Source organism: Ostrea edulis, chromosome 2, assembly GCF_947568905.1.
Source record: "Ostrea edulis chromosome 2, xbOstEdul1.1, whole genome shotgun sequence".
Taxonomy (NCBI): Eukaryota; Metazoa; Mollusca; class Bivalvia; order Ostreida; family Ostreidae; genus Ostrea; species Ostrea edulis.
In genome coordinates, this window is record NC_079165.1 from 67,996,642 (window position 1) to 68,010,776 (window position 14,135).

Here is a 14,135-nt window from a genome sequence, read left to right on the forward strand (position 1 = left end):
ACCTTACCACTCACTATTTAAAACTTAAGAATAAACTAAAGTTTTCAAATTTGGGTGAAACTCCAAGGTCAAAGATCATGTTTGAAATGTAAGGCCTTACAACAAGGAATCTTTATGTAAATTATGAAAGCTCTACATTGTTCAGGAGATATTGAATAGATTGCTTTAAAGTAGGTCAAACTCCAAGGCCAAGGTTAAACATTTTGGTACCAAAGATTAAAGGTCATGTCATAAGGAATGAGCATATAAAATCCCTATCACTTACCAAAAGTTACGAGCAAGTTTTGGATAGACAGAAAGGACAAAATATACCCTAACTATTGTCTTAGGGGCATAAAAAACTCAAATCCATACCACTTAGGAACATTTGCATTTGTTTTACATGTAGTGTCAAGCCCTGCAACTCTTGAAAACAAGAGGCCCACAGGCGTTATCGGTCACTTGAATACTAGTGAAAAACTATCACTACTTCCATGGTCTATGAAATCTAGAAAGAATTTCCTGTTCTGAATATCTAAGCTAAATTCTAATGTTCAGCAAGAGTACATAACAAGATGTGTTCTTAAAACTTCACTGCCCTCAAAAGTGCATACACTGATGACAGACTTTAAATAATAGGTGTATTAACATTAAAACATCAAAATATAGGACTAATTTGGACTCGTCCTAAAGTCATAACCCTGGGTTGTGAAATTCACCACTTTTTATATATCCTTTTCTGCTATTCCTAAGTATGCATTTAGATTGTATACAGTATCAGCAAACTTACACATAAATATATATTTATATACTATATAAAGTTTGGCCCCACCCTGGGGTCAAAACCCTTACTCTGGGGGAAATCAAATTTACAATTTTGGTAAAAGACTACCTGCTCTATCCATTTAGTTTCAATTTAGTATCAAAAGCACTAAAGAAAATGTTAAATATTTAAGTGTTTTACACATAAACATTATATAACAAGTTTGGCCCCACCCTGGGGTCAGAACCCCCTACCCCAGGAACATGAAATATACAATTTTGGTAGAGGCCTTCCTGCTCTACATTACTATGCATTTAATTTTTCTTACATGTGTGTGGTTCTTGAGAAGATTTTTGAAAATTGGTCAATTTTGGGCAGTTTTTGCCCCGCCCCTAGGGCCCCGGGGATGTTGGGAGTCCTGAAATTTACAATTGATGTTCCCCTTGCCCCAATGATGCTTCGAATCAAATTTGAAAAGAATCGGACTAGTAGTTATTAAGAAGAAGTTAAAAATGTTCAATTAACGCACGACGACGGACGAAAACCAATTGCAATAGGTCACCTGAGTTTACTCAGGTGACCTAATAATTTGTTTCAATCAATTTCCTGCATATTTCCATAAAAAAGAACCAATGTACAGAGTTTGATATCCATCATGCAAAGGCTTCTCAAGATAATATGCACACAATATCTTACTATGTCCAGCTTGACCTTGTGACTTCAAATTCAATAAGGGACATTTACTTTCTTAGGAGGAACTAATGTTCCAAGTTTGATGTTTATCAAGCAAAGGGTTCTCAGAATATAAAGTGAACAATATCTATGTCCAGTTGAACCGTTGACTTTGTAACCTCAAAATCAATGGGGGTCATAATGTAGTAATTAGGGCTATACGGACCGTGGATATCAGTCTGGATAGCTCAGTGGTTAGAGCACCTGACTAGTAATGCAGGGGTCCCGGGTTCGATTCCCGGTCCAGCCAAAGATTTTCTCCTCTCTCCTATACTACATTTGGTGCCGTTGACCACCCCTGGTCTTGCAGGTTGTCCTGTCAGGGGCGAAATGAACCTGGGTTGAGATTGAAAGACAATTATAAAAAAAATTATAATTGATCTTAAGGAGGGAGGAATGTAGTAATTAGGGCTATACGGACCGTGGATATCGGCCTGGATAGCTCAGTGGTTAGAGCACCTGACTAGTAATGCAAGGGTCCCGGGTTCGATTCCCGGTCCAGCCAAAGACTTTCTCCTCTCTCCTATACTACAATATATTACTCCCGAGGATGTACCAGTGCATCACATTTGATGTCCATCAAGCAAAGAGTTCTTAATTACATATTCAGAGTAATATGACAATGTGACCTCAAAATCGATAAAAGTCATTTACTCCTTGGGTAAAACCAGTGCACCAAGTTTGACGTCGGTCAAGCAAAGGGTTCTCCAGATATTTAACAGACAATATCTTACTGTGTCCAGTTTGACCTTGTGACTTAATTAAAATCAATCGGGAACATCTATTTCCTTAGGGTAACCGATGTTCTCAAGATACGGAGTGGACACATCTTACTATGTCGAGTTGGACCCTTGACCTCAATCTCAATAGGAGTCATATACTCTCTAGGGGTAACAACTTTGCCAAGTTTGGTAACTCAAGCAAAGAGTTCTTTGTAATTGCAATTACATTTTTCAATTACCCCATCTTTGCCTTCTACTGTAAGGGAATAATAGTTTAGCATCTTGTGTCAATAAATTAAGTAATCAAATCTCAATGTTAACAGAGTATCTTTAATAAAATTCTGAATACTAATAATTTTCCTTCAAATAAAATCAATCATTTTTTAAAGTTATCACCCAAAAAAATTGCAATATATTTATACACGTACATATATAGACAAAGGGCATTTAATGAGTTAAAAATTCATGTACTGCATTGGCAGGCTGAGTTAAAACTTGATATATTTACATTTCTCCAAAATATCTCAATCACTGAAAAGGAGCAATTGCAATATTCATCTGTATATATCTATACAAATCTGTACATATGATTATATCTCTAAAACAAATACATTCTTGACAAAATATCTTAACTTTCATAATGTATATATATAGATATGTACAAGCATTACAAATTGTCTACTCAATCTCATATTTGCATGAAATACACAGGCATCATCAAATAACGCTATTTGTATAACAAAAAAAGTTTCAATCATCGAAAGTTTTTTGTAGTTGCTTTATTATGTCTAAATATGCTGTTGGATATCATGAAACTTGTCTAATCCAGGCATGACCAGAACCGGAAAATGGGTGGTCACACATTACCGGTATTTCAGATTTTTTTTTACACAAAATTCAGTTTGGAAAGTTTACATATTGCAATATACTCAATGTCTTATGATGGTGATATTCTTTCCTCCGTAAGTACATGTCACAGTCACAATTTGTAGATTGTGCTTTCAAGTACCACAGGGTTTTTAATTTTTTTCTACATGATTTTACACTAATTGCAATTTTTCCTACAAATGGCAAAATTCTAAGTATTTAACACCACAGTTTTATTACATTATTACATACACTCTATCATTCTCATTTATGAGAATTTTGATTGGAACTACATCTCCTTAAACTTGTTCAAAAATGTGTATTACAAGTCTACCTTACCCTGTATTTATGTCAAACCCTTCAAATCACGCTTAGTAAAAGGTACCAACATCTCACACAGTCCCTCCTCAATGACACAACAAGATGACATCTCACACACTCCCTCCTTAATGACACAAGATGACATCTCACACAGTCCCTCCTTAATGACACAACAAGATGACATCTCACACAGTCCCTCCTTAATGACACAAGATGACATCTCACACACTCCCTCCTTAATGACACAACAAGATGACATCTCACACACTCCCTCCTTAATGACACAAGATGACATCTCACACAGTCTTTCCTTAATGACACAACAAGATGACATCTCACACACTCCCTCCTTAATGACACAAGATGACATCTCACACAGTCTTTCCTTAATGACACAACAAGATGACATCTCACACACTCCCTCCTTAATGACACAAGATGACCCCATACTCTCAAACTTGCAAAATAAGTTCTGTACAGTCATTCCAGATGACCTTTTTTTAGACAAAAATTGTATAATTCATGAACACTATGGACGCAAATCATACCATGTATATAAATTACAACATAAATGACAGAAAGATTTAGAACACAAAGTATAAAGTATTGAAAGATAAGCTAAATGTAACTTAAATGTCAAAAAATTTATAAAAAACTAAAAAAATCTTTTGTATGGAATGTTATAGAGATGTTCAAAATGAATGCCACATATTTTGAAGTTTTCTAGTGGTAAGTACCATATTGAAATGATTCTTTCCATTAAACAAGTACTTCTACTTTAACTTCACATTTTCTGTATGATAATTACACTGGGATAGAGTGAACTCAGCACTTTTGCAAATAGGAGATATCAGATAAAATTATGACAGGTAAAATATATCAGTATTAAATTGCCATTCATCTTTCATGAACTTCTGGTTCTAATATCAAGAAAATCTTAAATGATCTGATTTCATGAAAATCAGATAATCTGTTTCCAAGTAAACTCATGTCCCAGTAGGCAAAGTGAACAATCAAGTAGTCTTTTCAAAGAAGAACGAGTATCATTGAACTTGCTTTTGCAAAATATGTGGTTGGTTTGGGGTTTTTTGGACACTGTATGAGATTGACACTGGTCACATAACACTGGTCACATGCACACACACACTAGTAAAAAAAAAAACCAAACACATTCACATTTTTCTTGCAAACGTCAAGAGCAACTACTCATGAACAGAACATAAAACTGTCACAATACCCAAGTCTCCTCTATAGCCAAATATCACAATACTGTCCATCTTGTACTTATTCATATCGATAAATCTTTTAACCTTGTAAAACACACATGTATAATAAAAAAAAACCCAGCAAGTGTGATACATATCAAAAAATATCACAACATGGGAACCAGCTACTAGTATAGACATCAGTACGTCACTCAATCATACAGCAAAATACTAACAATTTAGCACATTGTGTCATAAGACAATGAACAATCATCAAACCGCTCCATGAAAGGATTGAGTGTGCGCTTTAAGTTCGTCTTGTCCCAAGAATTTCATGTCACACATGTCACACTCTATTGTGTATTCCTCGGTTTTCTCCTGCTTAATATCTATAGAGAATGAGTCACGGCTGCTCTCCTTTGAATCTCTATCTGCATAATCCTCTCTATTCTCATCTTGACTTAGAATTGACTTCTTCATCTGCAGTGCTTCCTTCCTCTTTGCTAATGATTTATTTTTTGATGCAGCAACTTTCTTAATAGCTCTCTCTTCTGCAAATTCTTTTGTTGCTATCCCATGTCTATCTTGCATGTGAATTAGTTTTGACTCCTCACTTCCAAAAAACCCATCACATAGTGGACATTTAAAGAAGTGTTCAGCACGCTCTGCATCTTCATGCATGTCACGTAAAGCTCGACTACTGAATATCCGCCCACAAATACTGCATTCAAATCGATCATTACTACAAACCACTGTAGGTTTGGGCTTTTCAGTGACCCCTCCATTGGTACCCTTGGACTCTTCATGTTTAACATTGACCTTACACCTTGGTCCCATTTTCCGTCGCTTAGCCCCTGTTGTATTTTCTGATATGTCAGATTCTTGATTCATTGTCTGGTACTCAGACTGCTGTGGTGTGTACATTTCTTCATCAGCATCTTTTTCTCCTTGATCTTTTTCATCGTCTGAGCTGTAACTCACAGTTCCCAGCATTTCCTGATAACTTATGGGATTTTTCTTTCCAGATGAGAGACGTGTTGAATATTTCTGTTCAGGAGATGTTTTCTCGGTCTGTGTGTTGGAATTACCATGAGATGATTGAGCAGAAGTTGTTTTTGTATACTCAAGAGTTTGCAGAGTTAGGGGCTTTTTAAGTCCACCTTTTGCTGTGCTGTTGTTTTCATTGGGTAAAATATCTTGAGAATTCTGTGGGAAAAGATCTTGGAATGAAACAAAAGGCAAGCGATATAATAAGGAGTTATCCTGCTCTGCGGACTTGGATTTTTCATCTGAGTTTTGAACTGGCAGACCAGGTGAGGAATGTTGTTCTGCCTTGTAAGCTTCTCTCAAACTTTTTCCTTCCAGAATTTTCATTAAAATGGAGTTTCTTTCTAAGGATGCATCAGAGTTAGTTCCAGCAGAACTGTCAATTCTCTTGCTCTCATCAGAAATACCATTCTGATTTTGTTGGTCCATTCCCCCATATTCTCCATCCCAAATCGGCTCCTCTTTCACTGCTGGGATTTCAGATGTTGTTGATGCGTCCTCATCTTGAGAGACATGTTCTTTGCTGGATACAGAGCCATCATTCAGTTTTATTTGATACTCCATTCCAACTTTTGGTATTCCCTCTAAATTGACCATTTCAATACTTGGATTCATTGAATTAGACTGGTTTGCCATCATTGATCTTTTGTGAGGCTTTGCCAATAACTTCAGCAAGACAGAAGCAGATCCCATGGGCTCCTCTCTCATACTGCCGTCATTAACCCCATACCGTCCATCCTGTGCATCAGACCCATAGCCTGGACTATCTGACCCCTCTGTATCATATTCTGTATAAGTACTGATCTTCTGTGTCCTGGATTTTCGTTTATGAAGTTGCTTCACAATTGTGGGGAAATTGTCAACACTGTTTGTTACATTACAATTAAAGTCTGGATCACTGTCATCCGCATTTCTGGATCGTTTTCTGGATTTTATTTTTTCTGCAGATATTCCTCCCTTTTTCTGTTGTCCAATCCAAGGAGCTCCTGACTTGGGAGCAGGTGCTGGTGAGGAATCTCGAGGGACTCCTTCATGATAATGAGAATTGCTGGGATCTATGGTCTGGTGGACCTTGATGACATGTTGGAGGTTTGTCTGTTGTGAAGAGATGCAAATTATACCATCCACCTCCAACTTCTCTGTGTAATGCTGGGTACAGAGTGAGATAATAGCCGACTTCAACAAGTGACTTATCTTTTGCTCCATATCAACTGAAACCAAATTAGAAACTTGAAAAAATACATATATCAATAAAAAAATTAAAAAATTGCACCCAAGATATTCTTTGTAAGGAGATAATAATTCTATATTAATATGAATCTTTAAAAAATTCAGTATTCTAAAATAAATCAGTGTTCAGGTTATATTCTAGTTTCATTTCTTGCATCTAAACTTCAAATATCAAAATTTTGTACACCCAAAATAATCAGTATTTATATTTCTTCAATTAAACTTGTTGCAGCAGATGCACACAAACTTCTGTGAACATTTTTATTTCAAAAAAGATAGAACACAACTTTGGACATAGAAATTTGTTAATGATTTATCTGTACTTGGAAGATAAATTTATGGCATAAGTATAAAATTTGTCCAACTGCACTCAATGTTTTTTAGAAGAGAAATTGCATAGAAAACAACAATTTTTATGCCATAATATCAAAAAATGACAGCAAAGCACCATGTTTAAGATATCATAATTCTGATTCTACTTTATTTTCATCAGAATGAGAATAAAAAATAAATCATATTGCGATTCTTGCACAAAACACAATTTTGAAACAAAGGCATATTACTTAAGTTTTGGTGCACAAATATAGCCATTACATATATTACAGCCTATAAGCAATGCGCAATTTCCGAGTTACCCAATAGTTCTTTCCCTTTGTGGAACTCTTATGCACAGTGAGACACAAAACATTCTATCGTCCACACACGGTGGGTACAAATGCTTATCGCTGCCTTCATATATTGGCTATAGGCCGATAATCAGACATCATGCAACCACCCAAACTGCAGGGACACACAATATTAGTAAGTTTATTGACATTAAATAGTAAAATAGCTCAAACAAAAATCGATAATCACCTTTTTTCTTTGATTAAAATATCACTTGTGCAGAAGAGAAAGTAAAATATAGTTTCATATTTAATTTAATGGTCTAATTCAATCAAATATTATTCTTGATATGGTCAGTTTAATGTATACCAACGGCTGGTATAAACAAAATTTACACTTTCATTACTTTTATCCGTATTTACATAGCTAATCTATAGTATATGTATACATCTTGTACCCACCCCACCGTTCAACAGAACACTGAACGTACCTCTATCATAGAAGAGCTGATATCTCGGAAGTTACGTATTACAATCCCCCAACTGCTACAAACTTCCATATTGAAGTTTGCTTTTTTTTTTTTAGGTTTTGGGGTGTGGGGGTTTTTTCATGCCATATTGATGTTGCCTTTTTGGACTTTTTCCTATTTTTTCCTCTGATGTTTATTACTTCATATTTTATAAACCCTCAAGTACCCACAATGCATTGGTTTAATAATAATCTTATAGTACTTTCAAAATTGTACATTCAGAGGTTGAAAAAAGAATTTCACATGCTCAAGTCTGGGACTTCAGAGACCAATTTTTGCAAAGTCCCACAGGGAAATATCCAAGTTCAGGTTAATCTATAAATTTGTTAATATTGTTTTTATATTACATCATCAAATGGCTAATTAAAACCCAGTATTTGAATTTTCCATCATTTAATTTGAATTGTTGTCTTCGGCAATATATCTCAACGCGTCGGATGCAAGAAAACAATTTAAAAATATAGAGTAATGTCAAGCTTTAACTTGTTAAGATATTTTAATCTGAAATGCAATCATTTTTATTTTCGTTTATCAATTATTTATACAATAAAAGACAAGTCCCTCGGACTACTGGTATTTCTAATTGCCGAGTCCAAATACAGAATTTTCTAGTCTCGGACTTCGAGCTTGAAAATTTTTTAACCCCTGAATGTTACATATGCTTTAAAAAGCTATAATACATGCCCTCGCAACTTGGACATATCCTCAGAAGTACTCTCCAGTGACTTTGTTATGCTTGAAAATCACTTAGACCCAAACATAAGTCATTGAAATAAGAAATAATACATTTCAGAAATGTCCATCCAGTGATCTTAATTTTTGTATTTACATCCAAACTTGAAACCCTTAATTAGTATGGGAATATAGTTTGCTGAGCAAGGTAAAATAATTGTGAATAAAAATCACATCCTAGTAATGTGGCATAAGGCTTGCACAAGATATAGTGAACCAAGCAATGAACAGACAAGAAAATATAAACTCCCCTTGTCATAGCTAAGTTGCAAAGGGAGGATAAAACATAATTTTTACTTTTTAAATTTTTCTCTAATTATTGTTAGTTTACAACACATGTGTACATACACATTTAGTAATATAATTACTCATCACACGTCTCACCTGTTCAGGAATCAGTTCCTTACACTGATGTATCTTGTACAAAGTTAGTACAAAGTTATCAATGCATCTACAACAGAAGACATCTAATATTAACAGATTTCTGTAGTATATCAAAATAATATATGAAAGTTGATATACAACAGGGTGGGTTTTTTTCATTTCCATTTGATCTCTTATAGATCTTTCTATACTAAACTAAAATAAACATGGATCAATATTTACAGTACAGTACAATTTACTTGTTTTCTGACAGAAAATCCTGGATCCACCCATGACCCATCGTTCGTGGGTGAGAAATGTAAACAACCTGACAACGGTGTTAAAAGCATTCTGCGTGGAGCAATTGCGATACTAAGTATAATACAGGACACATTGGCTTTTATGTATTAGATCTAAACTGTTTTTATTATGACCACGTTTTTATACAACACATTGTGTGTATCGTTACAAGTCCTTTTGAAAATGAAAGTTGGTATTTCAATAGCATGCGTGTTGATTGCTAAATTATACATATATGCACATATTCGTCACAGCCGTTATACTAAACGGATTAGATCGAACCGTTATGGATTAATAGGCAAATAAATATGATAGATTATACAAAGATGGTTTCCCACTTTCGACCGCCAGAATTCGGTCACAAGGTCAGAAAAAGCCCCATTTACAAGTGAGATTACTCTCATAGAAACCGGATTGATGCAACAACATTTGTAAATAAAGTTATGTTAACTTACGGACAATATCTGCTTCTTAAATTCTGCTTTTGTTCCGTCAAACACCAACAACGATCTGGAATGCGGGTGTAGCGTGTTTGGCCTTGACCTAGCGACCTCCGTCATGACGATTGCTGATTAGAAGGACACAAGGTCAAAAAACGCATATTTTATTTTGTTTACAATAAACTAGTTGTATTTTTATTATGAAATGTCTAAAACATGCGATTCCCATGTAAAAATATTAGCTGAAACATTTTGAAGTACGTTTCGTTCAGAAATATGTAAACAGGAAGCAAACAATGAATCATTTTTACGATGATATTTTCACAAAACGATAAATTGATGGCGGGAAATTCAAAATCTCAATTGAGGGACGTGCGGAATCAGCCGGAATGCGCTTTATTATACACAAGAGCTTGCTATAAATATCGGAATAACGCCAGGTTTAATTAATCTCTTCTGTACTATACTGATAATCATCACTAAAGTAATCAAAAACCCGAGTCCTGACATAATTGTTAGCCCGGTGTCTCACTTGGACCATCCAATATATAAGTGTTCAATAACTATAAATATTGGTGCGCACATCCATTGAATTTTTTAGAGCAAATTTCGATGTAAATGAATTGATCTGTGCCTCAAATATTTATTTTTTTACAAAATCGTTCTAAATAACAAATATCTTCATTTTATTTGAAGTGATCGTCAAATCTTATATAACTAACTATATTTATTTCCAATCAAGGGCCCTCAAGGGGCAGCATGAAAATACATACAAATAATGTACATATACATATACAAGTAAAGAAAGAAGTGATTACATAACACATAGTTATATACAAATACAGTGTCATACCTTATATCTATATTTATATATGTCTTTTAAAAGCAAACTTATTACATCGATTTATACTTGCAGAATAACTGCTTGGTGCCACAGGATGTCAATGTAGAAATTGCTTGTTTACAGAATGGGTACTGCTGTGTGGTGCCGTACTAGCTGTGTGTGATATTGTACAGTGTATAGGGCATGCATTGGAATAGAATGGGATAATTCACATCCAATAGCACTGTCTCTTGCTGCCCTTTGTGTATATCATTATCATTTACACCTACAGTACCTATATGATAAATATATTTAATATGAGTTTAAATTAGGCATGGGTTTTTTTACCTGGTTGTTTTCCATGTACGTCTAATATGTTACATTAATCGAGACGTATCACACGTTGCATAAACTTTCTGTTGTGACTAAAGTACAGACCTCTATTATAAATATATGGGGGAGAGTTATCTGATAGATTTCTTGAAATAGTGTAGAAGGTGAATGTCACTTTTTCCTGCATTGTACTCACTGGTACTGTATATTCAAATCTTGGAGCAATCTTTTTTCACCAGTATTGGATTTGACCCCACCGTAATCAACATATCAGATTAAAACCAAACCAAAATTCTCTTATTAAAATTTCCTAGTCAAACTGCAAACTTTTTATACTTATAGCATATACTTACAGACATGCAGTGTACTATTAAAATAAACATCATACGTACTCGTATAATGCCAGTGTATTTTTATACTGTCAAAAATCTTTTTTCAATTAAAGAATATATCTGAACAAAAATTCACATGAATTATTATTTTTTTTAACTATTGATTTTTTTTTTTATATCTATTGATCACATTTTTCTTTTGTAGTTGCAAAAATAGAAAATAGACCTGGCAAAGTTATATGTCAATTAACGTATTTTCACTGCATGCATACAAGATGTTCAGCTGGTGTTCAGCTGGTCCATTCAGTTACTGGGCAATATCACATACCACTATACAACAATCTAAACAGCAAATCCACAACATACATGGTAAATACATTAATTGATAAAACATGAAACCGGTATATGTACCACCTATGAATAAAGACACGGAAAAGATTTATATGCACATATTTATATCCGGTATAATTTCTTTACTTCAAAGAATTTTCCGAAGTCTTTAAATTTCTTTGACACCCATCATAAGATATATGTGATTTAGTAATTGATATTAGATTTAGTAATTGATATTAGATTTAGTTATTGATATTAGATTTAGTAATTGATATTGGATTCAGTAATTGATATTAGATTTAGTTATTGATATTAGAGTTAGTAATTGATATCAGATTTAGTAATTGGTATTAGATTCAGTAATTGATATTAGATTTAGTAATTGATATTAGATTTAGTTATTGATATTAGATTCAGTAATTGATATTGGATTCAGTAATTGATATTGGATTCAGTAATTGATATTGGATTCAGTAATTGATATTAGAGTTAGTTATTGATATTAGATTTAGTAATTGATATTAAATTTAGCAATTGATATTAGATTTAGTAATTGATATTGGATTTAGCAATTGATATTAGTTAGTTATTGGTATCAGATTTAGTAAAAAATTATTGATATTAGTGTTAGTAATTGATATTAGATTTAGTTATTGATATTAGATCTAGCAAGATATTTAGATTTAGCATTTGATATTGGTTTAGCAATTGATATTGGATTTAGCAATTGAGATTAGATTTATAAATGTAGTTATTGGTATTAGGTTTAGTAAATTGATATTTGATTTAGTAATTGATATTAGGTTTAGTAATGGATATTAGGTTTAGTAATGGATATCAGATTTAGTAATTTATATTAGATTTAGTAATTGATAATAGATTTAGTTATTGATATTAGATTTAGTGATTGATATTAGATTTAGTAATGGATATCAGATTTAGTAATTTATATTAGATTTAGTAATTGATAATAGATTTAGTTATTGATATTAGATTTAGTAATTGATATTAGATTTAGTAATGGATATCAGATTTAGTAATTTTTATTAGATTTAGTTATTGATATTAGATTTAGTTATTGATATTAGGTTTAGTAATGGATATCAGACTTAGTAATTTATATCAGATTTAGTAATTGATATTAGATTTAGTTATTGATATTAGATTTAGTAATTGATATCAGATTTAGTAAGTTATATTAGATTTAGTTATTGATATTAGATTTAGTAATTGATATCAGATTTAGTAATTGATATTAGATTTAGTTATTGATATTAGATTTAGTTATTGATATTAGATTTAGTTATTGATATTAGATTTAGTTATTGATATTAGATTTAATAATTGATATTATATTTAGTTATTGATATTAGATTTAGTTATTGATATTAGATTTAATAATTGATATTATATTTAGTTATTGATATTAGATTTAGTAATTGATATCAGATTCAGTAATTGATAGTATATTTAGTTATTGATATTAGATTTAGTTATTGATATTAGATTTAGTAATTGATATTATATTCAGTTATTGATATTAGATTTAGTATTAGATTGTTGATTATTTCATTTGTCTGTCATTATATGTTGGGTTCCTCAGAAGGAAATGCTAACTTGACTTTCAGCTAGTATATACCTATCCTTGTTTCCCTCTGTTGAAGGACTATTCTTTGATGTCTAGCTGTGGGCTGTTTGTGTTCTGGGGACATAAATACATTGGAAGCATGGAGATACTGTAGTTTGTATGTGTAGAAACACACTCCACACTTCTCTTGTTTTATATCCTTCATGATAATGCCCTATGCTTTTACAGAGAAATATAATTTATTGAAACATAAGATTATCTTTAACAGGACATAATGGAAAATAAAAATCTGATTTTCAGGACAGGTATCCATCTCTCCCTCCTCCTCCCCCAGTTTCCTCCCTTCTCCTGGCGGGTCATTTCTTTCTCCCCTTCCCCACATTTTTCTCTCCCTCAACTCTTTCCTCTCTGCTCTTCTCTCTCTTTTGCCTCCTCTCTGCCCCTTTCCTCCCTTTTCTCTTTCCTCTTCTCCCTCTCTCCTTTGCCTCCTCTATACCCCTTTCCTCCCCTCTCTTGATCCCCATTCTCTCTCTCCTTTGCTTCCTCGATGTCCCTTTCCTCCCCTTTCTCCCTTCTCTTTTCTCTCTCCTTTGCCTCCTCTTTGCCCTTTTCTTCCCCTCCCCTGCCCTCTTCTCTCTTCTATCTCTCCTTTGCCCCTTTCCTCTCCTCTCTTGCTCCCCCTCTCTCTTCTCTTCTCTTTCTCTCTATCCTTTGCCTCCTCTTTGCCCCTTTTCCTCCCACCTCTTGCTTCTCCTCTTCTCTCTATCCTTTGCCTCCTCTATTCTCTCTCTCTCTCCTCTACCTCCTCTATGCCCCCTTTTCTCCCCTCTCTTGTTCCCCCTCTTCTCTCTCTCTCTCTCTCTCTCTCTCTCTCTCTCTCTCTCTCTCTC

At 33.7% G+C, this 14,135-nt stretch overlaps 1 protein-coding gene across 3 annotated transcripts; it reads right to left on the reverse strand.

Annotated features, from left to right (window-relative positions):
* Positions 1 to 1,444: 1,444 nt before the first annotated feature.
* Positions 1,445 to 10,133, reverse strand: LOC125681997 (uncharacterized). 3 transcript variants are annotated; one of them, XM_048922365.2, is made up of 4 exons: positions 9,852 to 10,127; positions 9,118 to 9,184; positions 7,722 to 7,745; positions 2,507 to 6,847 (listed from the first exon to the last, which is right to left on the reverse strand). In XM_048922365.2, the coding sequence occupies exon 4, from the start codon at positions 6,840 to 6,842 to the stop codon at positions 4,863 to 4,865; it is 1,980 nt and encodes a 659-aa protein (XP_048778322.1). In that variant the 5' UTR covers positions 6,843 to 6,847; positions 7,722 to 7,745; positions 9,118 to 9,184; positions 9,852 to 10,127; the 3' UTR covers positions 2,507 to 4,862. The 3 variants fall into 3 exon arrangements, 2 of the variants coding, with proteins under 2 accessions (XP_048778322.1, XP_048778321.1); XR_008800680.1 differs by lacking the exons at positions 2,507 to 6,847; positions 7,722 to 7,745 and adding an exon at positions 1,445 to 1,810; XM_048922364.2 differs by lacking the exon at positions 7,722 to 7,745 and having other exon boundaries at positions 9,852 to 10,133.
* Between the last annotated feature and the right edge of the window lie 4,002 nt (positions 10,134 to 14,135).